Raw genomic sequence first — 27,770 nt, 5'->3', positions numbered from 1 at the left:
CAGGTGCCCCTCAACTTAACCATTTTTACCTCCCTTTTATAACTCGTACTAAATACATTCGAGACCCTTTCAGTCTTCAGCCTTTTATTTTTCATTGCCCTGCCTGGGTTGCTTCCTATGTAATTTCTTCAAGATCTGTCTTATAGTTTATTAATTTTTTTAGCTGCAACCACTGTGTTATTTTATTCATCAGTTGAGTTTCTAATTTCAGTGACTGTATTTTTCAGTCTGAGGCTTTGTAGTTTAGAACTTAGAGCAGAGTCACGTTGTGGGGTTCAAATTCTTGCTTTACCACTTACTACCTGTGAAACCACCAGCAAATTACTTAACTGTGATTTTTCTCATCCATTAAATTAGGATAATAGTATAGATATACTATAGGTATAGAATCTAAGGGGCGCCTGAGTGGCTCAGTCGGTTGGGCGTCTGCCTTCAGCTCAGGTCATGATCCCAGGGCCCTGGGATCGAGCCCCGCATCGGGCTCACTGCTCAGCGGAGAGCCTGCTTCTCCCTCTCCCTCTGCCTGCCACTCTATCTGTGCTCTCTCTCTCTCTCTCTGTCAAATAAATAAATAATAAAATCTTAAAAAAAAAAAAGTATAGAATCTAATAGTTTAGAATGAGAATTAACAGAATAATAATAAAGGGATTAGATAGTATGGTGGGTGTAAGTGCTGTGTTTTAACTGCCATTGTCACATTTGCATTTTTGTTTTACTTTTTATTTCACACATCATTTTAAATACATTTAATTTTAAATTACCATCTAATCAGTTATCTGAAGTCTAATCCTATTTTCTGTTGACTTTTTCTCATGGTGGATTGGGATGATTTTCCTATTGATTTGAAATTTTGGGTTATAAAAGTGTCTCTTCATTGAGGCTTTAACTGTAAGAATCTTCTTTCATCTGAGTGTGGGCCTCTATATCTCTCAGTTTTTGTTTCTGCCAATCTCTTCAAGAGCCTGAAACCAATGTCTGTTAATAGCTTGGCATGGGGTATGACACATTCCTGGCACTACAGTATTTAGAGATCAAAGTGACCAGAGAGATTGAAAGTAGAAAACCAAAGTTTGACAGAAATCAAGGGAAAATACCTCATTTTTGAGGGATCTGGGTGAGTTATGAAAGTTATATGCTGCTAAGAGATGAAGTAAGATGTGGAGGATTTCTGTGATTTTTGAGTGATTGCAGTATAGTGGTATGGGGAGAAGCCTTATGAAATAAGAGATTGAAGACTGAGATTTTTTTGTAGTATACCTAGTGCAATAAGAAGAAATTGAAGGCATAAAGATCATAGAGGAAGAAGTAGAACTATCTGTACTACAGGTGACATGATTGTAAATAATAAAGTTCTAAGTTAAAAAAATATCAAAAGCACCAAATAGCTAGAAATAATTTTAACAGAAGTTGTGTAAGACATCTACACTGAAAACTATATATAAAACACTGCTGAGAGAAATACATGGAGATATATATAACATGTTCATGGATTAGAAGATTCAATATTGACATCAGTTTTGCTCCCAGCTTCTTTGATTTCATTACAATCCTGATCAAAATCCCAGGAGAGTTTGTTGTAAAAAATCAAGCTGAGTCTAAAATTTGAAAATGCAAGGTATTAAGAATAGGCAAAACAACTTTAGAGAGCAAGCTGATAGCAAAATTTACATGTGTATATACAAAATATCTAAAATAGCCAAGATGGTCTTAAGGTATTTACAGTACCTGATTTGAGACTTGGCATAAAATGAGAGTAAGACTATGGTATAGTTTAAGAAGAGATATTCTAATCGATGGACTAGAGTCCAGAAATAGATGAAATCAAACACTTTTGACAAAGGCACCAGGTTTTCAGTAAATGGTGGTTAAGGTAGTTGGATATCCATGCAGAATAAACAAACCTTGGTCTGTCTCAAGCCATAAACAAAATTAGTCTCAGATGGTTGAAAGTCCTAGGTAAGAAATCTAGAACTATGATGTGAAAACTGAAGAATATTCTCATGACATTGAAGTAGGCAGAGGTTTAGTAGATGGCACAAAAATGCACTTGACCATAAAAAAATTGATGTATTTTTGGACTTCAAAAATATTTTAGAAATTCAGTTCATCAAAAGACACCATTTGAAGATGGGTAAAGAAGGCCTTTCTAAACAAGACCTCAAACTCAGAAGATGGTAAAGGAAAAAATTGCAACTTGGATAAATTATCTCCTCTCCCCAAAAAGGGAAGAAAGCAAGCAAGAAAGACCTGAAATATAAAGGTTCTCATTAACAGCTTCAACAAACTGGGAGAACATTTGCTGCATAATTACAATATATGAAAAGCACCGTGAGATAAAATAATGGCTCCTCAAAGATGTCCTAATTTCCAGAGCCCGTGAAGGTAGCAGATGGAATTATAATGTGGGAGATTATCGGAGAGAGCCCAGCGTAATCACAAAGGCACTTAGAAGTGAAGAGGGAGAAATCCAGAGTGATGGCGATAGGAAGAGAACTCCACTGACCTTGCTGGCCTTTGAAGGTGGAGGAATGGAGACACGAGGAATGCAGGTAGCCTCTGAAAACTGGAAAAGGCAAGGAAATGAATTCTTCCCTAGAGCTTACAGAAGAAATACAATCCTGCCAACACCTTGATTTTAGTCCAGCAAGTCCCATTTTAGACTTCTGATCTCCAGAAGTATAAGATAATGAATTCGTGCTGTTTTAAGCCACTAAATTTATGGCAGTTAGAGCAGCAATAGGAAACTGTGCATACTGGTTATCAGTAAAAAAGACAAGTAATGTAATTTTAAGATGGTTAACTCACAAAATTAAACCTAGATGTCCAATAAATACGGTTAAAAACACTGAATACCACTAGTAATCAGAGAACTCAAATTTAAATGAGATCTAGTTTGCCTATTCGATGAGCAAAATTTTCATAGATATTATCCATGCAGTCTTCTCAAGGATCCAAGAAGAGTGTCTTTGTACATTGTTGGTGATAGTCTAAATAGGAAAGCTGTTTTAGAGGGAAAATCCATCAAAATTAAAGATTATTTCCTTGTGTATACCTGTATACAACTTGAATCTTTCACAGGGAGTATCTTTCCATATCACTTGTGAAACTATTTTTCAATGTATAAAGAAACCGAGTCCAAGGTCAATACAAGAAAAGCAGTAAATGCAAAACGGAAGATAACTACATGGGGCGGTGGGGGGGGCGGGGAAGAGATTGGGGGGCAGAGGGAGAGAGACGGACGTACTGCCTGCTGGATTTTAGGATGGGGTGACAGCAACATTAGCTGGAGTTAATAATTTTCCCTCCTCACCACACAGCTGCTCTGTCTACATCTTCTCTCACATTTACTGCCAACGTTCTGTTTATTGCATCTGTCTGTGAAAGTATCCGTACACCCCGCCCCCGGTCCTCTAAGAGATGTGGCTAAAAGCTCAGTCTGTTAGCCATGTCTGCACTCATTGTGCAGCTGCTGCCTAGATTAAGTACTCATGATGAAAGAAATGTTTTTCATGGACACATGTTCCCGTAACAGTCATCCTTTTGGTTTTGTACACCTTCTAACAGTCTTGAAACAAGTACTTAATGGTTTTGAGCATTTTGTAATGGATGTATTGTCAAATCACTGTTGTAAACTCAAAACTACTATGTCAACTATACTTCAAGTAAAAATTTATATAAACGAAAATTTTTTAAATCTTAAAAGTAAACTCAATGAGCTGCTCAAATAGGTGCTCAGGCCAGGGTTGGAGGTGGCAGATGATGTTACCAAACTTTAAACTTTTAAAAATGCATGAAGCCAGATGGGCCCACAGGTCCTCTTCCTTCCTCCCATCTTTCTTGCATGGCTGTTTCCCCAACACGTTACCCTGAATATTCAGGTAAACACTCCTCAGCAGTGAGCTCCCAGTGAATATCATGGATTTAATCTTTCTGGTTGGAATATATAGGTGGAGGGCGGCTATCTAGTTAGATTATGGATGTCTCTAGTCATTGTAGACTGGTGTCCAGAAAAGGATTATGGCCTCATTGACCAAACCCACTCATGCCTGGGAAGAAGTGTGCCTTAGCATGTTGCTCGTAGTGGGGCAGCCAGGACAGAAATCTTCTCTCCCGATTGGGGGTCAGGGATCTTTTCTCAACATCTGCCGTTTCCGTGTACCTTACTTAAAGGTGGCATTCTTATGCTTTCCTGAGCTTTCCTTGAACTCTGTTACACATTATCAGTTTAAATTTACTCTTAAAGGGTTTCAACTTTGGACAAAATTTCCATATTCTGGACTGAGTTCAGGTCTCTAATTAGCAGGCATGCTTTACAAGCTATGGCAGGGTAGTCAGAGTTGAGCTCTTTGTTATTAAGGGGCCTGTAAATTGCCTAGTTCAGTAACTGACCATTGGTCCACTTAACTGGGGGCTCGAGAAAAAACATTCTACCCTGTGGTGGCTTTGTAATGTGTCAGTATGCATAGGCTGAACCACGTTTTCCAGAATTCCCTTTCTTGTATGTTTCTGGTTGGGGTGGGTCCCAAAGGAGATTCTTGTTGGAGATTTGGAGGGCATATGTGAAGTAGCAGCCCTTTTATAACCTAAACGTTGTCCTTTTGAGCCAGCTCACATTGTTGGCAAGAGGCAGCAGTGGGACCGGCAACTTCTGCACCCACTCCAGTTTTCTGCTTTAGCTCCTCCAACCCCTGGCTTCGCTTGGTGTGTGTACACCCACCCACCCACCACCCCCGCATGCCAGAGGTAACACAAGCAGACATGGTTTTAGTCTCTACCTGTGGCTTCACCTTGTTGCCTATGGTTCTAGCTTGTGGCTCTAGCTGTATATCTATCTTTCCTGGCTTCTGCTAACCCTGTAGACTTCAAACTCCAGCTTCATGGCAAAGATGGCCCTTAGAGACTGCCTTAGAAGCTCCTGCAATCACATAAGTTAAATTCCTGTAAATTAATACGTATTCTGTTTCATACACACTCCTCTAGTGGTTCTGCCTCTCCGGCTGAACCATGACTGCCACACACCTGTTCCCAAGAAGCCACTGTTTTATTCACCTCACTTAACAGCTTGGACAGAGTTTCTGTGGAATAGTACAACTTTGGACATCCAGGATCCCACCCTCTGGAATTGTCCAATTTTCAGAATCCTTCCATACCCCTAAAGAACAGAAAATAAAAACCTCAACCCACTTTGGTGAAGCATCATTTGACACCCAGCAACAACAACAAAATAGACCTGAGCGCTGGCAGAGGAGAGAGCAGCTCCATCCAGCAGGAGGCAACAGAAAACAACAAGGACAGGGAACAGGGTAGAAGTGACCCTGAGTAACAGCAATGGCCACAGCTAGAACTCCTTTGAAGTTTTGGTAGTGAAAGAACTTGTCCTGAGCTGCCCTGTGGTGTCACTGTACCTCACAAGACCCTGGGTTTCTGCTAGACACTTGTAGGTGCCCGTCTACACCACACACACTGCAGGCAGGGCTGGAGTTTGGGAAAAATATCCCTTTGTTCTGCCTGCCCTAGGTACCTTTTTATATCTGAACAAAGTGTGTGCAGATATAAAAAAAATAATCAAAGATGCTTTTTCAAGGAATACTGATTTATCACCTAGACAGCTTACAAGTGACTTTCAGTATAATTATTCAGAATATAGTTTAAGGTTCCAGATGCTTAGGACTTTATTAGATGCTAAATACAAAGAAGGGATTGGATGGAGGAAACTACCTGAACAGGTATCTTCGTTGTCTCCAATGATCTTTACCTTGGATTAAGCCCTCCAGTTGTTGAAATGAATAGTGAAGAATGAAAACAGGCCTTCCAGAAAGTACCTCTGGCCTGTGATGGTTAGATGTTACAAGTCAAGAGAGCGATCAGGCGGTAACCTAGAAAGTGGGGAAAATATTCAACAAGAGACTGCTTCCACCTCACGCTCACTGGTTGGTTGTGCCATTAGACCTGTGGCTTTGCCCAGGAGGTCACCGTGTTTTATGGATGGGTGAGAGATCTATAAGCAAGCTATCCTCTTGGACTTATTTTTTATTTTTTTATTTATTTTTGTTTTTTTTATTAACATAATGTATTGTTTCAGGGGTACAGGTCTGTGATTCATCAGTCTTACACAATTCACAGAGCTCACCATAGTACCTTTCCTCCCCAATGTCCATCACCCAGCCACCCCATCCATCCCATGCCCCTCCACTCCAGCAACCCTCAGTTTGTTTCCTGAGATTGAGTTTCTTATGCTTTGTCTCCCTCTCCGGTTTCGTCTTGTTTCATTTTTCCCTCCCTCCCCCTATGATCCTCTGTCTTGTTTCTCCTATTCCTCTTATCAGTGAGATCATATACTTGTCTTTCTCTGGTTGACTTATTTCGCTTAGCATGATACCCTCTAGTTCCATCCACATCGTTGCAAATGGCAAGATTTCTTTTTTTTTTTTTTGATGGCTGCATAATATTCCATTGTATATATACCCCACATCTTCTTTATCCATTCATCGTTGATGGACATCTAGGCTCTTTCCATAGTTTCGCTATTGTGGACATTGCTGCTATAAACATTGGGGTGCATGTGCCCCTTTGGATCACTACATTTGTATCTTTGGGGTAAATACCCAGTAGTGCAATTGCTGGGTCGTAGGGTAGCTCTATTTTCAACTTTTTGAGGAACCTCCATACTGTTTTTCCAGAGTGGCTGCACCAGCTTGCATTCCCACCAACAGTATAGGAGGGTTCCCTTTTCTGCACATCCTAGCCAACATCTGTTGTTTCCTGACTTGTTAATTTTGGCCACTCTGGTGTGAGGTGGTATCTCATTGAGGTTTGGATTTGTATTTCCCTGATGCCAAGTGATGTTGAGCACTTTCTCATGTGTCTGTTGGCCATTTAGATGTCTTCTTTGTAGAAATGTCTGTTCATGTCTTCTGCCCATTTCTTGATTGGATTCTTCTTTGGGTGTTGAGTTTGATAAGTTCTTTGTAGATTTTGGATACTAGCCCTTTATCTGATATGTCATTTGCAAATATCTTCTCCCATTCTGTCAGTTGTCTTTTGGTTTTGTGGACTGTTTCCTTTGCTTTGCAAAAGCTTTTTATCTTGATGAAGTCCCAATAGTTCATTCTTGCCCTTGCTTCCCTTGCCTTTGGTGATGTTTTAGGAGGAAGTTGCTGCCTGTGTTCTCCTCAAGGATTTTGATGGATTCTTGTCCCACATTTAGGTCTTTCATCCATTTTGAGTCTATTTTTGTGTGTGGTGTAAGGAAATGGTCCAGTTTCATTTTTCTGCATGTGGCTGTCCCAATTTTCCCAACACCATTTGTTGAAGAGACTTTTTTCCATTGGACCTTCTTTCCTGCTTTGTCGAAGGTTAGTTGATCATAGAGTTCAGGGTCCATTTCTGGGCTCTCTATTCTGTTCCGTTGATCTATGTGTCTGTTTTTGTGCCAGTACCATACTTTCTTGATGATTACAGCTTTGTAATAGAGCTTGAAGTCCGGTATTGTGATGCCACCAGCTTTGCTTTTCTTTTTCGACATTCCTCTGGCTATTTGGGGTCTTTTCTGGTTCCATACAAATTTTAGGATTTTTTGTTCCATTTCTTTGAAAAAAGTAGATGCTATTTTGATAGTGATTGCATTAAATGTGTAGATTGCTCTAGGTAGCATAGACATTTTCACAATATTTGTTCTTCTAATCCATGAGTATGGAACGTTTTTCCATTTCTTTGTGTCTTCCTCAATTTCTTTCATGAGTATTCTATAGTTTTCTGAGTATAGATCCTTTTGTTGGTTAGATTTATTCCTAGGTATCTTATGGTTTTGGGTGCAGTTGTAAATGGGATCGACTCCTTAATTTCTCTTTCTTCTGTCTTGGTGTATAGGAATGCCACTGATTTCTGTGCATTGAATTTATATCCTGCCACTTTACTGAATTCCTGTATGAGTTCTAGCAGTTTTGCGGTGGGGTCTTTTGGGTTTTCCACATAAAGTATCATATCATTTGCAGAAAGTCAGAGTTTGACTTCTTCTTTGCCAATTTGGATGCCTTTTATTTCTTTTTGTTGTCTGAGTGCTGAGGCTAGGACTTCTAGTACTTTGTTGAACAGCAGTGGTGATAGTGGACATCCCTGCCATGTTCCTGACCTTAGAAGGAAAGCTCTCAGTTTTTCCCCATTGAGTATGATATTCCCTGTGGGTTTTTCATAGATGGCTTTTATGATATTGAGGTATATACCCTCTGTCCCTACACTGTGAAGAGTTTTAATCAAGAAAGGATGCTGTACTTTGTCAAATGCTTTTTCTGCATCTATTGAGAGGATCATATGGTTCTTGTTCCTTCTTTCATTAATGTATCACATTGATTGATTTGCGGCTGTTGAACCAACCTGGTAGCCTAGGAACAAATCCCACTTGGTCGTGGTGAATAATCCTTTTAATGTACTGTTGGGTCCTATTGACTAGTATTTTGGTGAGAATTTTTGCATCCGTGTTCATCAGGGATATTGGTCTGTAATTCTCCCTTTTGATAGGGTCTTTGTCTGGTTTTGGGATCAAGGTAATACTGGCCTCATAAAATGAGTTTGGAAGTTTTCCTTCCATTTCTATTTTTTGGAACAGCTTCGGAAGAATAAGCATTAATTCTTCTTTAAATGTTTGGTAGAATTCCCCTGGGAAGCCATCTGGCCCTCGGCTTTTGTTTCTTGGGAGATTTTTGATTACTGCTTCAATTTCCTTAGTGGTTATAGGTCTGTTCAGGTTTTCTATTTCTTCCTGGTTCAGTTTTGGTAGTTGATACATCTCTAGGATTGCATCCCTTTCTTCCAGATTATCTAATTTGCTGGCATAGAGTTGCTCATAATATGTTCTTATAATTGTTTGTATTTCTTTGGTGTTGGTTGTGATCTCTCCTCTTTCATTCATGATTTTGTTAATTTGGGTCATTTTTCTTTTCTTTTTGATAAGTCTGGCCAGGGGTTTATCAATCTTGTTAATTCTTTCAAAGAACCAGCTCCTGGTTTCATTGATCTGTTCTACTGTTCTTTTGGTTTCTATTTCATTGATTTCTGCTCTGATCTTTATTATTTCTCTTCTCCTGTTGGGTTTAGGTTTTATTTGCTGTTCTTTCTCCAGCTCCTTTAGGTGTAGGATTAGGTTGTGTATTTGAGACCTTTCTTGTTTCTTGAGAAAGGCTTGTATTGCTATATACTTTCCTCTTAGGACCGCCTTTGCTGCATCCCAAAGATTTTGAACAGTTGTGTTTTCATTTTCATTTGTTTCCATGAATTTTTTTAATTCTTCTTTAATTTCCTGGTTGACCCATTCATTCTTTAGTAGGATGCTCTTTAGCCTCCATGTATTTGAGTTCTTTCCAACTTTCCTCTTGTGACTGTACAACTTGTGAATGCACAAGTTGTACAGTCTTTCCAACTTTCCTCTTGTGAATGCACAACACTGCCAAAAACTGAATTTCTAGTTTCAAAGCATTGTGGTCTGAATAGATGCAGGGAATGATCCCAATCTTTTGATACCGGTTGAGAACTGATTTGTGACAGGATGTGATCTATTCTGGAGAATGTTCCATGGGCCCTAGAGAAGAATGTGTATTCTCTTGCTTTGGGATGGAATGTTCTGAGTATATCTGTGAAGTCCATCTTGTCCAGTGTGTCATTTAAAGCCTTTATTTCCTTGTTGATCTTTTGCTTAGATGATCTGTCCATTTGTGAGGGGCGTCCTCTTGGACTTCTAAAGAAAACAGTTTTCCTAGAGTCATAGTACCACTTTATTGTGAACTTCCCCACTTCCCCTGCATTTTCCATCTTTGTGATCCATCACAGACGGCGGTGTTCATGATTGTGGCCCTTGAGCAACAAAGTAGAGTTTGTTGTTCTCAGTATGGTCCGCCGTTAAAGAAGGTAGGCAGGTCTGTCTGTATGCTTTAAGTTAGCTTAATTATTTTTAGCACTTTTTAAGCTCTGATTTCCATAGTACTTGTCTGTTCTCATAGGACCCTGAACAAAGATCATACTTTTCACCTTTCTTGGTTACTGCTCTCTTTGATTCTGTGATTCCTGTAATGCCAGGTCAGCACTTTCTTTGGAAGAATACTTGATGCCCAGTGAACGACTTTTGAAATAATTCCATTGTCCTTGAAGTCGGACTGTAAGGGTCTGAATAGCTGAGAATATTCCCTATTCTGAAAATAGGCAATTTGGGTGAGCTTCATTGGGAAAAAACCATTATGGTGGTTTTATGTTAATTAACTGGTAGGTGAGGGTTCTTGGCCTGGTTTGGTGCAGGAGAGCATGTTTCTAGAGCTGATGCCTCAAGAGCTTAGGTCTGTTTCCTGTCCAGATCACATCTGCATCCCGATAGTGTCTAGGTCCCTCCCATTCGGTCAGGTCCAGGGCTTCCTGTGATTTTTAGGCATACCCGCGATTCTCTGCCCACGTAAAACAGGGTTCTGAACACACCGTTTCTTTCTGGATACAAATGCCAGTCTACTGCCCTCCTGTTTTCCTTAGATTGAAAGTAGAATTTAGCACTTCCTGGCCCAAAACCAAAGGCAAAAGAATGTGAAGCTTAAGATACTACTATGATCAGGGCGCCTGGGTGGCTCAGTTGGTTAAGCGACTGCCTTCGGCTCAGGTCATGATCCTGGAGTCCTGGGATCGAGTCCCGCATCGGGCTCCCTGCTCAGCGGGGAGCCTGCTTCTCCCTCTGACCCTTCCCCCTCTCATGTGCTCTCTCATTCTCTCTCTCTCAAATAAATAAATAAAATCTTTAAAAAAAAAAAAAAAAAGATACTACCTAAGATCATATTAACATAATTTTTTCTTAAATGCTACTTTGGCGTATAATAAAATCAGACCTCCAGGCTACACCTGAGTCATGGAAAGAAAGGACTTTAGACAGAAGAAAAAAAATCTAAAAAGGATAATTATTTTAATAGCTGTCCTCGGGGAAAACGCAGGTAAGGGTGAAGCTGCCCCAAATTAACAATTAGATAAATCCTGGGGATTATAGCACAGCAGGATTTAGTATTCCATTTCTGAAAAATGCACAACTCTGCCAAAAACTGAATGAATGTGATTGCAGCTATCTGTGGTTTTGACCGATGCTCTTGCAGCTGTGAAAGTTTGACCTGAGCTGAAATGCCTCACTGAGTCCGCCCTCCCTGTGTCCTTGTCCCTGCAGCGCAAATCTGTCCAAGGCCGCATGGGGAGCATTAGAGAAGAACGGCACCCAGCTGATGATCCGTTCCTATGAGCTTGGGGTCCTTTTCCTGCCATCAGCATTTGTAAGTTCACGTTTGAAACTGCCTGAGTGGTCACACGTGAAACAAGTTGGGTTTTTATGTTCTCTTCCTTTGATTATGATGACCTGCCCGAGGCCAGGAGGTAGCAGGGCCGGTGCTCTCAACTGCTGGCCTGTGCTACCAAATACATTTAGCACTCAGTCTTCTGGGTGCCGTGAGATTGCTGCTCTCGGGGAGCATACCTGATGACAAGATTGAAGAGAATTGCGTTGGGTAAAGTTAATCACGTGTTTCACAGGATTTAAATATTGTTAAGATTCATTACAAGATGGTAGTGACAGGTCACCAAAGGGATGCGTCAGCCAAGAGCAAGATGTTCCTTTGGAGGAGGCCTTTGGAAGCTAGAAGATTTGGGAGTGCAAGGGGAAAGGATGCTTAGAGTTTAGGGCAGGTGGAGAGGAGAGGAAAGGGCATCATGTTGGAAGTGATACGAGCGTAAGTCAGGAGGCAAGAAAGCTCACAACATCTGCTTGAGAAGGAGTTCAGAAGGTCACGGAGGATCTGTGTGATCAGATTCACTGGTAAGCCCCCTAGAAACACGCCAAGGTGGAAGCTGTAGCTCTTGAGGTGTCTAGCCCAGCCAGCTTGTCTTCCAGATCAGAAAAGCTCTCGGTTTCTGCAGCTGAACACCAGACAGCATGGCTGCTTTTCATGTAGGGACTGGCTGTATAGGCCTTCTGATTTCTAAACACTAAAACCACTCTTGGCCCAGAGAGACGTTCCCACTCTGAGGGGCACATAGACCCCAAGACCACCTATCTTGCCCCTCACATTCACTCACACATTCAGTGGAATGCAGTTAGAACTGCCCACACAATAAGATGGTTAATGCTTTTTTTTCTTTTTTTTTGCCACCTGCTATAGTTGAACGTATGATAAACACACACATGATGCAGCTCCATTGTAAACCACTTGGACTAGACCAGAATATTTAAGGGAGTGCTGTGTACTTGTCCTCAGGCCTCAGTCCAGACCCATGTGACATGTAGGCATAGTCTGAAAGGTGCCAGAGAACACCTCCCCGCCCCCGCCCCCCCCAAGCCTGATGGTCTTCCTCACTAGCTCTCCCCTCCACAGTCTGGTGAAAAGTCCTTTTCTCCCTCTCTCTCTCTCCTCCCTTCATCAATCTTTATCCATCCTTTTCTTCTCCAACTCAGGGTTTTGCTACAGAACTGTCAAATAAGTTTCTCCTAAGGTTAATAATTGTGAAATTCTAGCACTTTTTGTTTCTTTCCTACAGAGTCAGAGCAGATCCTAACGCTGCTTACAGCTTCTTCCCCCTCCATTTCCTTGGAGACAGATGGTTCCCCCTTTGCTATAGACAAGGATGTGACTTCCCTAGGGTTCCACAGCTGAGTGGACTCCAGCCCTCAAGCCACCATCTCTGACTGATCCCTCCTGTGATCTTTCAGCTTTATCACAGAGAAATAGTAAACTCCTAACACTAGGGTAATAATAGTAATTTGGTGTGACTGTAGTGACAGTAGCTTTGAACTAAGGCCAGGATTATTTCCCAATAGTAACCTAAGGAATAAATTCCATGTCCCTCTTGTTTGGCTTTTGTTGTCCATGTTTGCAAAATTCTAGACCTTTCTAACTGTTCTGACTCAGTTCCTTGTCATGAAAATGGTAATAGGAAAGACGTATATTGTGCTTCAGGTCCTCTAGACCCTGCTAATTTTCACTTCTGATTCTATTTCTGACTGTACTTTAGAGGCAGCTAATAGAGGAAAAAATAGGCATAATCATTTAGAATCCCCAAATTAGACTCTTCTATACTGTTAGAATAAGAAAGAGCCCCCACTATAGTACATTCTAGATAAGAGATTCAGTTATTTATAAAGACTGTCAGGCAAGAATATTAAAAGTGGATTCCCCCCTTCCTGTGCTATGCTGACAGAGTCAAGAGTGAGGCTCCAAGCACAGTGACCATGTAATTAACATAGTGACTAAAAAGACAGCATTTTACCGAGCAATCCAGGTTCCTTGGCGTGTCTTAAGATACAAATCCTACAACAGTGCTTTAAAGCGGGCTTCCTCCATAACGCTAGTAAGGACCCAAAACCGTCACTATCTTGTCAGACATTCTCTTTTCTGGGTGGATTGTCTGTGTCCTTCACTGAACCATAAATTATTTGAGCACAGTGCCAAAATGAGGCATGTGGACAAGACATAGAAGTGTTTTACCTGGGGCGCCTGGGAGGCTCAGTCGGTTGAGCGTCTGACTCTTGGTTTGGGCTCCGGTCATAATCTCAGGGTCGTGGGATCAAGCCTTCTGTTGAGCTCCACATTCGGCAGGGTGTCTGCTTGGGATTCTCTCTCTTCCTCTCCCTCTGCCCCTCCTCACCCACCCCCCTCTCAAATCTTAAAGTGTTTGACCTCGCCCTCCCAAAGGAGCCTACTAGTCACGTTGAGCAAGAAAGTCATTTTAAAAAGGCACTTTCATTGAGAGATGTCCAGGTGCCAAGACCTGGGAGAGAAGTAAATGGCCTGAGTGAGCAGAACCCAAAGGGCTCAAAGTGGGTATTCGGGTCCTTTTCATTGCTCTTGACAGAAACTAACTTAAGCTTATATAAGCCCGCAGAAGGGGGTAGTTTTTTAAAGAGCTGCTGAAAGGCATGTCATGGAATCAGTGGCACAGTAGAGACTTGGGAGGGGTGGAGCTGGGCCAGCCCTGGGGCCTTCAGTGCACCGCCTGTCTGGGTGGCTGTCACTGGTGACACCTCCGCAGTGGCTTGTCCCCTCATTTGCCAGCCATTCTGCATTTAAGGACTGCTCAAGTTCATGTCTGCTTTTCACACCTCTGTACTGCCCTAACCCTATCCTGTAATGGTGTGTTTCCCAGAGAAGGGCAGATTGTTGGGCACTAGGAAGCCATGCCTGAGGGTATCACCCATAAGTGAGTTGATGTGTGTTTTATCAGTCTGCATAATACCATGTCAAGAAAATTTGCAACAGAGGAGACTTTGTCCTTAAGCTACTGTGTCACTTACTGGTATGTAAAGCTTCTGGAAAACCAGTAGAGCTTTGCTTGGTCTTCACAGACTTAACATTTATGGTTTTGACGCTGAGGGCAACCCAAAGATCTTTGCCATGAGGTGATTTGTCATTTTGCTGAGGTAATTTCGAACACAGAATGAGACCCTTAGCTTATGAAGGAGAGACTGTCCAGCACAACTCCACAGCTCCCTCCTCAGAATGTCTCGCAGACTTGTCACTGAACATTCCAACCTCGCAGTCAATCTCTTCAGCTCCACCAGATCCCCATGCCTCTAGCTCAGTAGCCCTGGGAATAGGAGGAAGAACGAGATGGAGTCTTCATTCTCATGAAGCTCATGGATAAGTTCAGGAAACGGGTAATAGTATGTGATGAGAATTGTGGTGTAGGGGGTTCACAATATAAGGACTCTTAGAAAAGGAGCATGTAATCTGCCTGGGGGCCCTCGGGAAGGGTTCTATGAGGAGATGACATTTGACCTGGGTCTTGAAAAATGAGTTATGAGCTTAACCACCCCCCCCATCAAGGGAGATGAGACTTCCAGCCAGAGAGAAGAGTGCATGTTCCATTTGAGGAACAGCAGGCCATTCCATGTGCCTGGGAAGGGGCTGGGATGTAGGCCATAGGTTCTGAGGTTGGACTCCTGTTCTGAAGGAGACTGGCAAGCAGGACCCACTGGAATTGTACTTTGTCCCATGTGGACAGTAGAAAGCCATCAGTTTTTTAAACAGGATTAGTGATGTCATCGGGCCAATTTTCAAATAATTTGAAGCTTATAAGAGACTTCTCCAATTATGAGTATAATTTAAGTTATATTATTCAAAAGGTACCTGAGGATGAGGGCCTTGTAAATCTCACCAAAATCATCTTCATCACTTAAGCCATACTATTATAAAAATTTGATTAATGATTACTATTACTAGCACCCCACCATCCTAGCTCAAAGTGTACAAAGTCATCTCTGGCGACTCTTTTACACCCAAATTTTGCTGCCTAATGCTGCTTGATAGTCGCTTATGGCCATTCCTGCTGCCACTGTCCAGGGCACATCAACTCCTGCTATAGTATCCTCCCACCATGCTTCCCAAGGCAGCCTGCACCCGGCTGCCAGAGTGTCTTTGTAGACTATACGTCAGGTCACGTCACCCATCTTCAAATCTTTTAAGAGAGAAGCCAGACTCCTTAGCATGGCCTTCTTTTCTCTTCATGCCCTGACTCCTGACTCCTCGGCCTGACCACTTCTCTCTCTTTCCTGGCCTTTTTGTTCAGCCATACAGAACTGGTTCCTATTATGAGTCAAGCCCATCTGTGTTCTCCAGAGAAACAGAACCAATAGGATATATAGATACAGAGAGAGATTTATTGTGAGGAATTAGCTCACATGATTTTGGGGGATTGGGAAGTCCCAGCCTCTGTCAGCAAGGGACCCAGGAGAGCTGGTGGTGTAGTTTCTCACCAGTTGTAGAGTCTAAAGGTCTGAGGATCAGGAGAGTTGATGTTTTCAATCCTGATCTAAGTTTGGGAGCATGTCCCAGCCAATAGAGAACAAATTTACCCTTCCCCGGCTCTTTAGTTCTAGTCAGGCCCTCAACAGATTGGATGATGCCCACCTACATTGCCGGGTCAGAGGCAGTTTGCTCTGTTCAGTCCACCGACTCAAATGCTAATCTCATCCAGGAACACCCTCAGAGACCCCCCAGAGTGAGTGATGTTTAACCGGTCATCTGGTATCTGATGGCCCAGTGAAGTGGGTACCTAATAACCATCATGCCCTCATTCATCAGCCTTAATCTGTCTCAGGAACAGCACCCCTACGCCCCTAAGCCAACCTGCCTCCCTTCTCTCCAGTCCAGGTGCCCCTCCTCTGCATCCCACAGCTTTCTAGAACGTAGGCTCATCACATATCCCTTGTATTATCATTTACTTGTCTGTCTCCTTGACTGTGAGCTGCTTTCTCCTAGGGCTTGGCACATCTCTTAGTTGATGTTGCTTCCTTTCAGTTCCTAGAGTCCACACTGTCCTTTCTGTGAGGAGAGCAAACGTGGAGAACAGTGGCTTGTGGATACCACATGGATTTAGCCCAGTGGATGTTGTTTGTAGTAGGTGTTCAAATATGTTCGTAAGCAATTGCAATATAGAATTGCTCACCTGTCTTGTTGAAATTAAAGCACATGTGCATACACTTAGTCTCTTGGCGATACTTGGAAATGCCAATCCCTGTGTGTTTAGTAGATGTTCTTAAAATTTCTGTATCTGTTAACTTCAGAAAGGTTACTAATGAGAACGTGGTCTGTTATAAAATGAGGCCTTGTGTTTCCCTCTTCAGTACTAGTAAGACATGCCTTTTAATGTTTTCGGTTACAAGTTTGCCAAATCAACTTACTTAATACCCAGTTCTGTAATCATTTCTCTAACTGGACATCATCCAGAATCCGGTGTCTTGAGATCAGCCCACCTTTGTACTTCTTAGCAGAGCTCCATGTCCAAAACACCCACATTTCTGAGTGATAGCAACTGGAGTTGCCACTTTTGTCCTTCCCCAGTAGGCCATCCTGATCCTTGGTGTTCCAGAACACTGACTTGAGGTTAGCATTTGCAAACAGTTGAGCTTTGTGCCCAGAATGAAGAGTCTCAGACACTGCTGAGGCAGTCACCTAGAAGGCCCCACAGCTCCTGCACTTTCCCACAGCCATAATAAGGGCCTGTCACTCAGGAACCTGTGGTTGCATGAAAGGACATTCTCCATGGCCTGAAAATAGTGGATGGGGAGCCACCACGTTTCATTCATAATAAAGATGCCATTTGAAACCTCTGGGCTTGGTCTGGAAGCAAAGTCTCTGGTAACCAAACATTGATTTGTTCACTTTTTTTTTCTGCTTTTAAATGAGTGAATCAGTAAACATACCATCTCAAGGTGAATCTAACTTGCTGTTGTTAGAGCCATGCAGTCAATAGCTTTCCCTTTGGGAACACTTTCGGGAGCTTTGGGGATTAATGTGTATGTAACACTTAGCTATTATTGTTACACAGGTCCTTAAAGACTATTTTTTTGAGGTCTTTTATCAATTTATCAAGTATATAGTTTTTGTTGGGTTTGTCCCTTTAAGTGTATTTAACTTTTATTTTTTCTTTTAAAGATTTTATTTATTTGACAGAGAGAGAGACAGTGAGAGAGGGAACATGAGCAGGGGGAGTGGGAGAGGGAGAAGCAGGCTTCCCGTCAAGCAAGGGAGCCCGATGGCGGGGCTCGATCCCAGGACCCTGGGACCATGGCCTGAGCTGAAGGCAGATGCTTAACAACTGAGCCACCCAGGCGCCCCTGTATTTAACTTTTGGATTAGATTCTAATTCATTTAGGTTCAGAAAAATTTGAATATAGGAAAGATCCAACAATTTCAAAGATTGGTAGTTGCATTCCAAATCTTCAGGCATCTGTGAATATATCAGGGAGAGGCAAGTTTTCTATTTGAACTTCATGCATTTTGGTGTTTATGGAGCACATACTTTCAGGTGCTGACTTAGTCCTGGACTTGAGCCTGCCTAGTACTTTGTGGGCTACAGCTACTCCTGCCTCTGGGAATTAATGTGCATGACCATCGGAGAATCCTAGGTCAATGTCCAAAATGTTTTCCTCCAGACAAGGGTAGCCTGAGCTTTCCTGTGCTTGCCTTAGGGCTGAGGGGCACCTCAGCTCCTTTTGAGCCCTAGTGTCTTTGCCCCTAAGATGGCAGCTTCTCTTTTCTGTCATTAGAATCAAAAATGCTTCAATCAACTCCGTAAGAACTTTGTCTTCAAAAAGTCTCTTTTCTCTGTTCTGATTAAATTCTTTTATTGTCGGGCTCCTGGGTAGCTCAGTTGGTTAAGCGACTGCCTTTCGCTCAGGTCATGATCCTGGAGTCCTGGGATCGAGTCCCACATCGGGCTCCCTGCTCAGCAGGGAGTCTGCTTCTCCCTCTGACCCTCTTCCCCCTCGTGCTATCTCTCATTCTCTCTCACTCAAATAAATAAATAAAATCTTAAAAAAAAAATTCTTTTATTGTCTTTTGTTGCCAAAATTGATATATACCACAAGTGTTTGCTCTCATCATGACTGGCTGTGGCTGGAAGAACTAATAAAATTCACAGGAGCCACCGCCTTGACCCTCCCTCCCCTCCCCACACCACTTCTGACCACCGGCCATCTGTTGAAGGTACTCAGGGTTTCCCACGGGGCTACATCTGGTCAGTACTGTTTGACATGGAGTTTTCTTCTAAGCTTTCATGTTCTCCCGCTCAGCCCCAATCTGGCATTCTACTCCTTCCTCTTCCCTGTCCACATCCAGCTGCCACATCCTGTCCTCTGCCCTAGCAAGAGTTTTGCTGCCTGCTGCTGTAGGTCATTGTCTTCTCCTCGCCTGGCTAACTGATTCCATCTCTCCCTCGCTCCCCGTCTTGGCTACTGCTACACTTCTGGAGCGCTTTTTGCCCATCTGCCAGGGTCTGCATTCCCCTGACTTTGAACCTGCAGTATCTCCTCTTGGCCCATGAGATGATATCCAGAATCCTGTGAGTGACACAGCAGGGCCCGCCGTGACCTGGACCAGCATGCCCCCCAGCCTCTGTTCCCACCCCTCCCCCCACATCCCCTGCACAGCCAGGGCTCCAGTCACCTGTGAGTGCTTGTTAGCAGGTGGGGGAGGTGGGCTGGGGCACCAGGGGCACAACTGCCACTTACTAGTTGTGTGATCCTTCACCTCCATTAGAAAGTGAAATCATGTGGAAAGAGAACGTAGAAGAACGTGTTGGAGAGATACCAGGGACCAAGCAAAGGAACTCTGGGAGCACACAGCGCTAGAGGAGCCAAAATGACAATGGAGTTGGGGTCCTGCTTATAAGCTCTTAAGCTTTGGACCTGTTACTTCCATAGGCTTCCTTTTTCTCAGTGTGAAGTGGGGACAGTGCAGTAACTAATAACTTTGTAGCATCACTTGAGAATTGAGAGTTCTTGCCTATAAATGGTTGAAACCGTGCCTAGCACTTGGCAGGTACTGAGCAGTGAACAGTAGCAGCACCAACTCGTAGATCAAGCAGTTCAACAGAAGGTGGAAGGCAGAGGTCAAAATCTTGACCTCACACCCATGGTGATGGGATGCTGTTCCTTTTTCTCCTGAAGTGCACTCCACCCCACTGACACAGCCCTTTGCTTATAAGAAACCCACCCTTCTTGGGCCTCTTGGGCTTACTGTCCTCCATGAAGCTTTTCCTAAGCCGCCGCCCGGAAACACAGTTGATCATATGGCGCCTTATAGGAAGGACAAGACCGCCACCTCCCTGTACTTCACTTCCTTGTCAGTCCATCTTTGATTAAGTGTGCTCCTTCTAGAAGGCTCACTGTCATTACCATTTTATCCAGGAAAACTTGATGCCTTGTATAGGGCTTTACTGCTTGAGGATGCTAATCGGATGCAACTAAAAAATAAACAGTATCTCTGAGATTTGGACATGTTTCTTGTTCTCTATGATGGAGCTAAGCCGCTAAACTTAATCCGTCATGGTGATAACAGCTCTTTTCCTCCCAGAGCTGATGAAGGGAAAAGCCAGTAATTTCTCAAGTGTGACAGATGTCCACCCTCTCACCTGGTATTTTATAAATATATTGTCTTAACTGTCTTTTTAAGTATCTGTGCCTGTGAGGGTGCCTTCCTCTGTTTTACAGAATGCCAAGTGATACCACTGTGATGTAGAAATAATGATAATTAGACAACAGCTTCAAATTACTTGACATCCAGATTGAAGGGAAAAGTGGTACTTTTTTTTTTTTTTCCATATAATACCCTAGAATTTAGATCAGAAATGGCATTCAGGAAAGCATATTGCTTCCTGTCAGACGTGGATGGCTCAGAGCTTCTTATATGTCAAGTAAGACACCACAGAATAGCCATGTGCCAAAGCATGTTGGGGCATCAGATCTGGGCCAGGCCATAAAGACTCTCCATCCTTTGTGATGATTTGTTTGAAAATATCAGAAATGGACTAGGAGCCAAAGAAGAGGGAAGTTGTTCTTATCTGAAACGCCACATAAAGTATTTAATAGTCATTAAATGACATCACTTCCTAACCTCTGGCCTCTTGTCACAAATGTTAAGAACCACGGTTTCCAGAATTTGGCTCCTCCTAATTTGGTCTGCTTTAATATTACCTCTTAAATTTTCGAGGAATTCTTCCTTTGTTGTGGCTCCTGGTGGGTGAATGTGAGACTATTTCTTCATTTAGTTGAAGGAACAGAAGATTAAGAACCAGAGAGGCTGGGTTTGATTTCCAGCCTTACCGCTTAATAGCCATACGGCCTTGGGCAACTATTTAACCTCCATTTTATTTCCTCCCTTGTAAAATAGGAGTAATTTCATCACAAGAACATCCTGGATGTACTAATTTACATCCATGTGCAAGTCATTGTTCTAAATAACTTACTGTCGGCATACCATTTATTAGATGAGGAAATTCAGGCCCAGAAAAGTTAGGTAATTCACCTCGAGTCACACAGCAAGTAAGTGATATGCACAAGGAAGAACATAAGATTATCCTCCGATCCAGAACTTGTTGAAGGTAAGCTGTGAGGAGGAGCACCAGTATTGACTGTTCTGGAGATGGCCCAGCAGCCCTCCCCAGGGTAGGAGGAAGTGGGGGTGACGGGGCAGGCTATAGTGTCCCCCTTCAAGTGCCCTTGGTCTCCCTACCCCCTTCCTCCTCTGCCCTCACATATCCCTGATTTTTAATTTTTCCATCAGTTTCTTTCAAATCCATTTCCTTCCCTTTCCACTGACCCCACTCTCCTCTGAACTCACCTGTTTGTATCTCAGCTCTTGTTATGATGCTGATATTTGTTTCCCCATTACCATTCGCTCATCCATCTCCCATTGGTGTGGTAGTAGCTCTCGGTCTTCTGGCTCTAACAATTCCCTGTTGGATCTATTTTCATCTGTGCCAGTCAGCCTTTATAGTGGAACTTCTCGGTTCAAAAACCTGCAACTCCTCGCTGTATATAAAAGTAAGGGCCACACACTTTAATAACTGGGGTCTTGTGGTGCTGTGGGTTGTGACAGATAACCAACTCAAACAAGTAAGAAATAAGGCAGACATGGAGGGTGAGTCCCTTGCTTCAGGCAGAGCTGAATTCATGGGTTTGGGTGTATTTTCAGAGTTCATTTTGAAGTATGTGAGAGCCCCCAGCAGCTCAAGGCTCACATCTTACCGAATGAACTCCTGAGCAGAAAGATGGTCTCTTCCCTGACGCCTCTGACGTAGCCGACCTGCTCATCCCGAGTCACTATGGCCTGGGATTGGGCCCAGTTAAATAGGTACAAGCCACAGATACCCATACTGCTTCCTGTTCAAACCTCCTCCATCTGGTTCTCTCCAGTGTTCTCAGCCCTCCTCCTGTGTGTAGGTCATTCACTTCCCATCTGCCTGATGTTACCTGCTCTATGCTTTAACAACTCTGCCTTGGCTTATGCTGGTCTCCCTTGATGTTCTTTCCTGCCATCTCTATTTATCAGAATTATCCCAGTTTCTCAAGGCCTAGCTGTAATGTTTTCTACAAAGCTTTTCCTTATCCCAAAATTGGTAAAAGCTATTTCTTTTCTGTATAGCATTCAGCTGGTTATTACTTACTGACTTTCACTGTTTCTCATCCCCATCTTCATCAGTGCTGGCCCTTTCTTCATTGCCCATACCTTTCTGTAAGTCTTCATGTGCACAGAGCATTTGCACATTGATTTATCTAATGGAAAAGCCTGTAGAGTAAGCAGGCAAGATGCCTTTATCCTATTTTTGCAGCTCAGCATTGCTTGAACACCAGCTGAGCACCAAGGCTAGGTGTTGACATGAAAGACATTTTAAGGTGGTGACATCCAGATGCTTTATTCTGATTTTACAAATGAGGAAATTGAGGCCTAGTAAATAAGTGGCCAGGTGTCCCACTAACCATTGTTTTTAGCTACTGGAACATGCATGCTCTTTGCTACCTCTACACCTTCTGCCTGGAATATTCTTTCCACTTTCGCCTCTCCTAACCCTACTCCTCTTTAAAATGTCACTTATTTTAGGGAGGCTCCTATTGACCATCCCCCCCCATTCCACCACCACCACCACCCCCATCTAAAATAGGTCTGCTATTCTCTCTCCCAGTACTTCTGTTTTTCTTCATAGTGGTCGTCACAATTATGTAATTATTTCACTTTTATAAATGCATTATCTCCCCACTAGACTGTGTACCCCATCAGGACAGGGACGATGACATCTTTAACTCTTCAGCAGTCAGTGCCTGACACCAAAGAGGCACTCAAGAAATAATGTGTTGAAGGAACAAATGCAAGTGTCAGCCATTCTCGCAGTTCAGCGAATGCCAGAGCAGTGTTAGAACCAGATGGCCTAGAGCCTAGATCAGCATAACTCCGGCTCTTACCATGTCCTACAGTGTGTGCCCACAAGCAGCCTTCCCTACTCAGTTATGTGATCATCAAGACTAAGAACTATAGTTCTAGTTCTTTGTATGGGTTCCAAGGACATTATCACTGTTTGATATGTGGGTATTTAGGATATGGAGGATGGGTATGTGTTTAGATGGGTGGACAGAAGGGATAACAGACAGACTGACTTGCAAACAAGGTGCTGGGATGATCCACCAAGGGAGATCAGAAGAGGGGGATCAATGTGTGGAGGCATGGGGAAAATGAGGCTTGCGTATTAAGCACCTGCACTGATGTAAAGGTCCTAGAAGGCGGTAGTGGTTCTCTACATCAGCTGAGATACACAACTTTAACTTGTACCCTGGTTAAGATCTAAAAATAATACCCTATCCTGGAGTTCTTGGAATAAACCTTCCACTTTGGTGAGTCTGGAAGAGTTTTTGTTTTTATATTCCTATCACATTATATTGGAACACTTTCATTATACATGAAGGCAGCTTTTATTCTTACACCAGAGTGAGCAGCCTGTTACTATAGCAATATTGAAATTATTTATATACAGTGTCTTCTACACACTCCTTGCAAACTGTACATAGCGGTTAGAAGAAATGGGCTGTGATATCCAAAATTGTTTTCTCTCTTATTTCCTTTATTAAACGTCTGTGAACTTTGTTATAATTTAATTTTTAAAATTTGAACCTCTTAGGAAAGATTAGGGGAGTTGTAAATATATCTGATCTATCAAACATTGAAAGTAGCTCTGAAATAACTTCGGTTTTGCTGTGAGTACCATACAGATATAATTGCTTCTTGAGATCTTTTTCAGAAAATGGGGTGCAATCATAGATGCCCTCTTTGTGTTTGCAGGGCCTGGACAGCTTCAAAGTAAAACAGAAATTCTTCTCAGAGAGCAAGGAGCCAGCGGCCGCCTTTCCTGTACCATTCGACCTGCCTCCAGAACTGTATGGAAGTAAAGGTAGGGCACACCTGGAGGGAGATCGTGGGTGTTATGTATGAAACAGAAACAGTGCCCAGAAGAAGGCGTCAGTCTCTCAGTGGGAGATTGGCTCAGGGAATAGTTTGGAAATGCAGGTTTGCGGAGGCCCCTTCGCTGACCTGTCTGGGGCCACTACAGTTATCGTTCTCAAACTGGTTGGTTCAGGAAACCCTCTGCACTCTTATCATTAAGGACCACAAGGAGCTTTTACTTACATGGGTTTTTATATCTGTTGAGAGTACTATATTAGAACTCAAAACCAAGAATTTTTTATATTAGTTTTTAAAAATAATAAACCTATTATATATATATATATATATATATATTTTTTTTAACTATTTCCAGAAAAAGGTGAGGAAGGTGGCGTTATTTACAATTTTTGTAGGCAGGCCTCTTTACTATCTGGATTAATGAAAGACTGCTGAATTATCATAGCTGCTCTGTTGCAATATCCTGTCACAAAGCCTCTGTACACTCGCAAGAAGTGAAGATGACAAATAATGGCTTCATATCTTGATGAAAATAATTTTGACTTCACAGATACCTCCCATCCTCTTAAAGGGGAGATCGCCAGGCTGCCCTAGACTATGACTTTCTTAAAGGCAGTGACCAAGTATTTTTCATAATAGAAAGTCGTTGGAACATTGGTTCAGGTTCATGTTTTTGGAAGAAAGCTGGCCAGCATGAGTGGGACCAGCTCCATCCCAGGTCTGACCCAGCCCCACAGGCTGCACTTGTCTTAGCCCTAGAATATCTGTCTTTAAAGCAAGTTCACACTTCCCAGACTCACACAGGAGCAGATGTATAATCAGGACATGCTTATTAATTTAAAATGGCAAAAGGTCCTATTACAACCAGCATTATTTTCCCCTGGAAGGTAGATGCCTACACAGATAGCCAGATTATAGTCAATGATTTTTGAGTAAATTCTGAATCTGAACAGGGAAAATTTGGTTTTTGTTTGGAAAGTTTTAATGACATCACTCCATTAATATTCCAAAATCTCTGATTCCCTAACAGAGTCAGCCCTGCCCACTGGGTCCCTTTCTTCCCTGGACAGTGTTAGATGGGTTCTAGGTACTTCCTCACCCTCACTTGTCCTTTCTGGTTTTGGTGGTAAACCAGATCTTCCCCTTCCAGTGGACCTGTTTCTTCGATAGTATTAACTTTGTCAGATGTGTCCATATAGTCTCATGCTGTCTAGGGTGCAGCTGCCTCTGGTAGGTGACTTTCTAGAGCTATAATCAGTCATATTGATAGCAAGTTTCAGAAGGTGTTCTTTTTTCCTTCTTTCCAATTTATGTATATTGAGTCCTCTAAATTTGTTGTATATTTATGCATCTTCATTTTTCACTAGCAAGATTATATCAGTTTTATCAGAATTTCAGGGAATCTGTCTCCTCCCAACCCCCCCCCCCCCCCCCCCCCCCCCCCCACACAAGTGAAAAATAGTGCTTTAGAACTAGGCTGTGTTTGTGCCAACCTTGCAACCTAAGTGACCTTGGGCAGTTATTTGCTTTCTCTAGGCCTTAGTGTCTCTATTTGTAAAGTGGGAAAATAAGAGTGCCTACTTCATAGAGTTTGTTGAAAAAAGTAACCAAGATGTTATCTGTAAAGTACCTAACACAGTCTCTAGTGCAGAGTTAGCAGTCACTAAACATTAGCTGTTGTTTCTGTTATTTAGAATATCCAGTTCAGTTCCTGGTGTGTAATAATGGACCAGTGTTCATTTTCTCCCCTTCCCCTTGCTGAGCGGAGGATGAAAAGAGCCTAAGGCCCATGTAGGACAGTCCCTAAACCCACCCAGCGTCACAGGACCTGACGGTGAAAACCTCTCCTTCCACCTTCCAGCTTTATGCTGTACCTTTGTTTTTTCTCCTACTGTCTGTTCGTATTCCTTTCTTTTTCTTTTTTTCTTTCCTCCTTAAACCTGAGTTCTGAATAAGCTTAGTAGAGGTGGGGATGGAGGACCATGGACTGACTGAGTTTGACTTCCTGTGGTCTGGCCTTGGGCTCTGTACTTTCCACCCCCAGCCCAGGACCTTGGCTGGAATTCCACCTCCTCCACTTAATCCTAATCTCCAAAGGACTTTGAAAGCAAGAATGAAAGAGATAGAGGAGCCTTAAAAATATGCTGAGGTCCCTTCAGTTTTGATAGAAAAAGCATTCTCAAGAATTTAAAAGTTTCCAACTGGGTAGTATCTTAGACTCTGTAACAATGAATCTTTTATTTGGCCAGTAAGCAGAATGTTTTCCATTGTTCAGCGAAGTTTTCTGGGTTTATACATTTCCTTTGAAAGATAGATACAAGAGAGACTGGAGCATTTTATTTTTTATTAGTACAGTTTTACCTTCCACACTGCTTCAGTAACATGCAGAATAATGTCACTCAGATATCACCAGTTCATATGTAGCTGGCATTCAAGGGAATCCTACGGACTAGAAGAAAGAAGTCTAAGATTTGGAAAAGTGAGTGATTAAGAACATTTCAAAAGCACTTTGTTTGAAAATGGTTTTCAAACCACTGTAACATGTATAAGATCTTGTTCGTTATTTTTTAAAATCTGAGGACTATACAGAAAGCTTAGCAAAGAAATACATTGCTGTGAACAAATTACAGTTTATTGAAAGATACCAGCAGACATCCCTGAAACCAAGAAATTGATCAAATAATAAAGCAAAACAGAGCTGCAGGTACACCTTGCTTTACACAGTACTTGCTGCTTATCTGTTCTCTCCACAGATGTATTACTAAGAACCTGCTGCGTGCAGACACTGTCTAGGTACTTGGAATATGTCTGTGAACAAGACAGACACAAATCCCTGGCCTTACGGAGCTGAAATTACTCTTCACCTGAAAAGTTATACCTAACCAAACTCATTTGACTAATAGGAGTTGTAGTTTTACAGGAAATCTTTAGGTCCTTTTGTAGTTCATAAGTGTGATGATTGGGTGTTCACGCCAGTGTGTGACACGCGCCTCCCTCAAACCTTGTTACGACCTCGGCACATTACCCGTCTGACGTTGAGGAAAGAAAATCTTTTATAAAGCAAAATCACCAACATTTTAAATCTTATTTCCATATGTCCCACTTGCTGTGTGACCCTGAGCCGGAAAAGAATAAAATAGACCAGTATGTGATCTCTCCTGAGCTATTATATGCCAGAGGCATCTGCTTCGTACTCCCTTTTTAGCTTACATTCTTTGTATTCTCTGATACACTATAAAGCGGGTAAACAAGGTAAGGTTAAGTAAAGCCTATCTTATTTGGACTTAATAAATTACATGTCAAATTTAAGAATAATTGAACATACAGAGCTTCAGAGACTTCAGTTATGTTAAATGATCTGGGTTGTTTTTTGGTGTTTTTTGTCTCCTTTTTTTTAAATACACATGGTAATATGTATACAGTTGGCCCTTGCACAATGCCGGGAGTAGAGACACTGACCCCCAGTGCAGTTGAAAATCTGCATATAACCTTTGACTCCCCAAAAACTTAACTACTAAGAGCCTACTGTTGACCAGAAGCCTTACTGATAACATAAACAGTCAACACATATTTTGTATGTTATATGTATTTTACACTGTATTCCCACAATAAAGTAAGCTAGAGAAAAGAAAATGAAAATTATAAGGAAGAGAAAATACACTTAAGTAATGTATGTATATTTATTGGGAAAAAAGCCCACGTGTGAGTGGACCTGTGCAGTTAAACTCACGTTGTTCAAGAGTCAACTGTAGTATTTTTTTTAATTTTTTGTCATAATTTCAGATTTAGAAAAAAGTTCTAAGTACAAAGAATTCCCATATTCTCTTCACCCAGGTTCTCCAAATGTGAATATTTTATAATATTTACATAATCCTTCTTTCTCGTGTTAACTTTTTTCTGATCCATTTGAAAGTTGTAAACATGATGTTTGCAATTTTTAAATACTTGAATATATATTTCTTAAAAACATTATCTTACATAGCCACAGTACAGTTACCCAAATCAGGAATTAACACTGATTGAATACTATCATCT

General features: G+C 42.1%; 1 protein-coding gene and 1 non-coding gene across 6 annotated transcripts in view; both read left to right on the top strand.

Annotated features, from left to right (window-relative positions):
- The window catches only part of TDP1 (tyrosyl-DNA phosphodiesterase 1), a 94,889-nt gene that overhangs the window by 55,069 nt on the left and 12,050 nt on the right, over positions 1-27,770 (top strand). For all 5 annotated transcript variants that reach the window (XM_034992271.1, XM_034992268.1, XM_034992270.1 and 2 more), the window contains exons 14-15: positions 11,183-11,285; positions 23,616-23,724. In XM_034992271.1, the coding sequence (XP_034848162.1) occupies positions 11,183-11,285; positions 23,616-23,724 (212 nt within the window). The remainder of the gene's footprint in view (positions 1-11,182; positions 11,286-23,615; positions 23,725-27,770) is intronic.
- Positions 26,667-26,770, top strand: LOC118002766. Its single transcript, XR_004677152.1, has one exon. It is a non-coding gene; the product is annotated as a small nucleolar RNA U13 (small nucleolar RNA).

The sequence above is a fragment of the Mirounga leonina genome, unplaced genomic scaffold, assembly GCF_011800145.1.
Source record: "Mirounga leonina isolate KUSES-001 unplaced genomic scaffold, KU_Mleo_1.0 Mir_82, whole genome shotgun sequence".
Taxonomy (NCBI): Eukaryota; Metazoa; Chordata; class Mammalia; order Carnivora; family Phocidae; genus Mirounga; species Mirounga leonina.
Note: the sequence above shows the minus strand (reverse complement) of the source record. Positions and strands in the feature narration are given on the sequence as shown.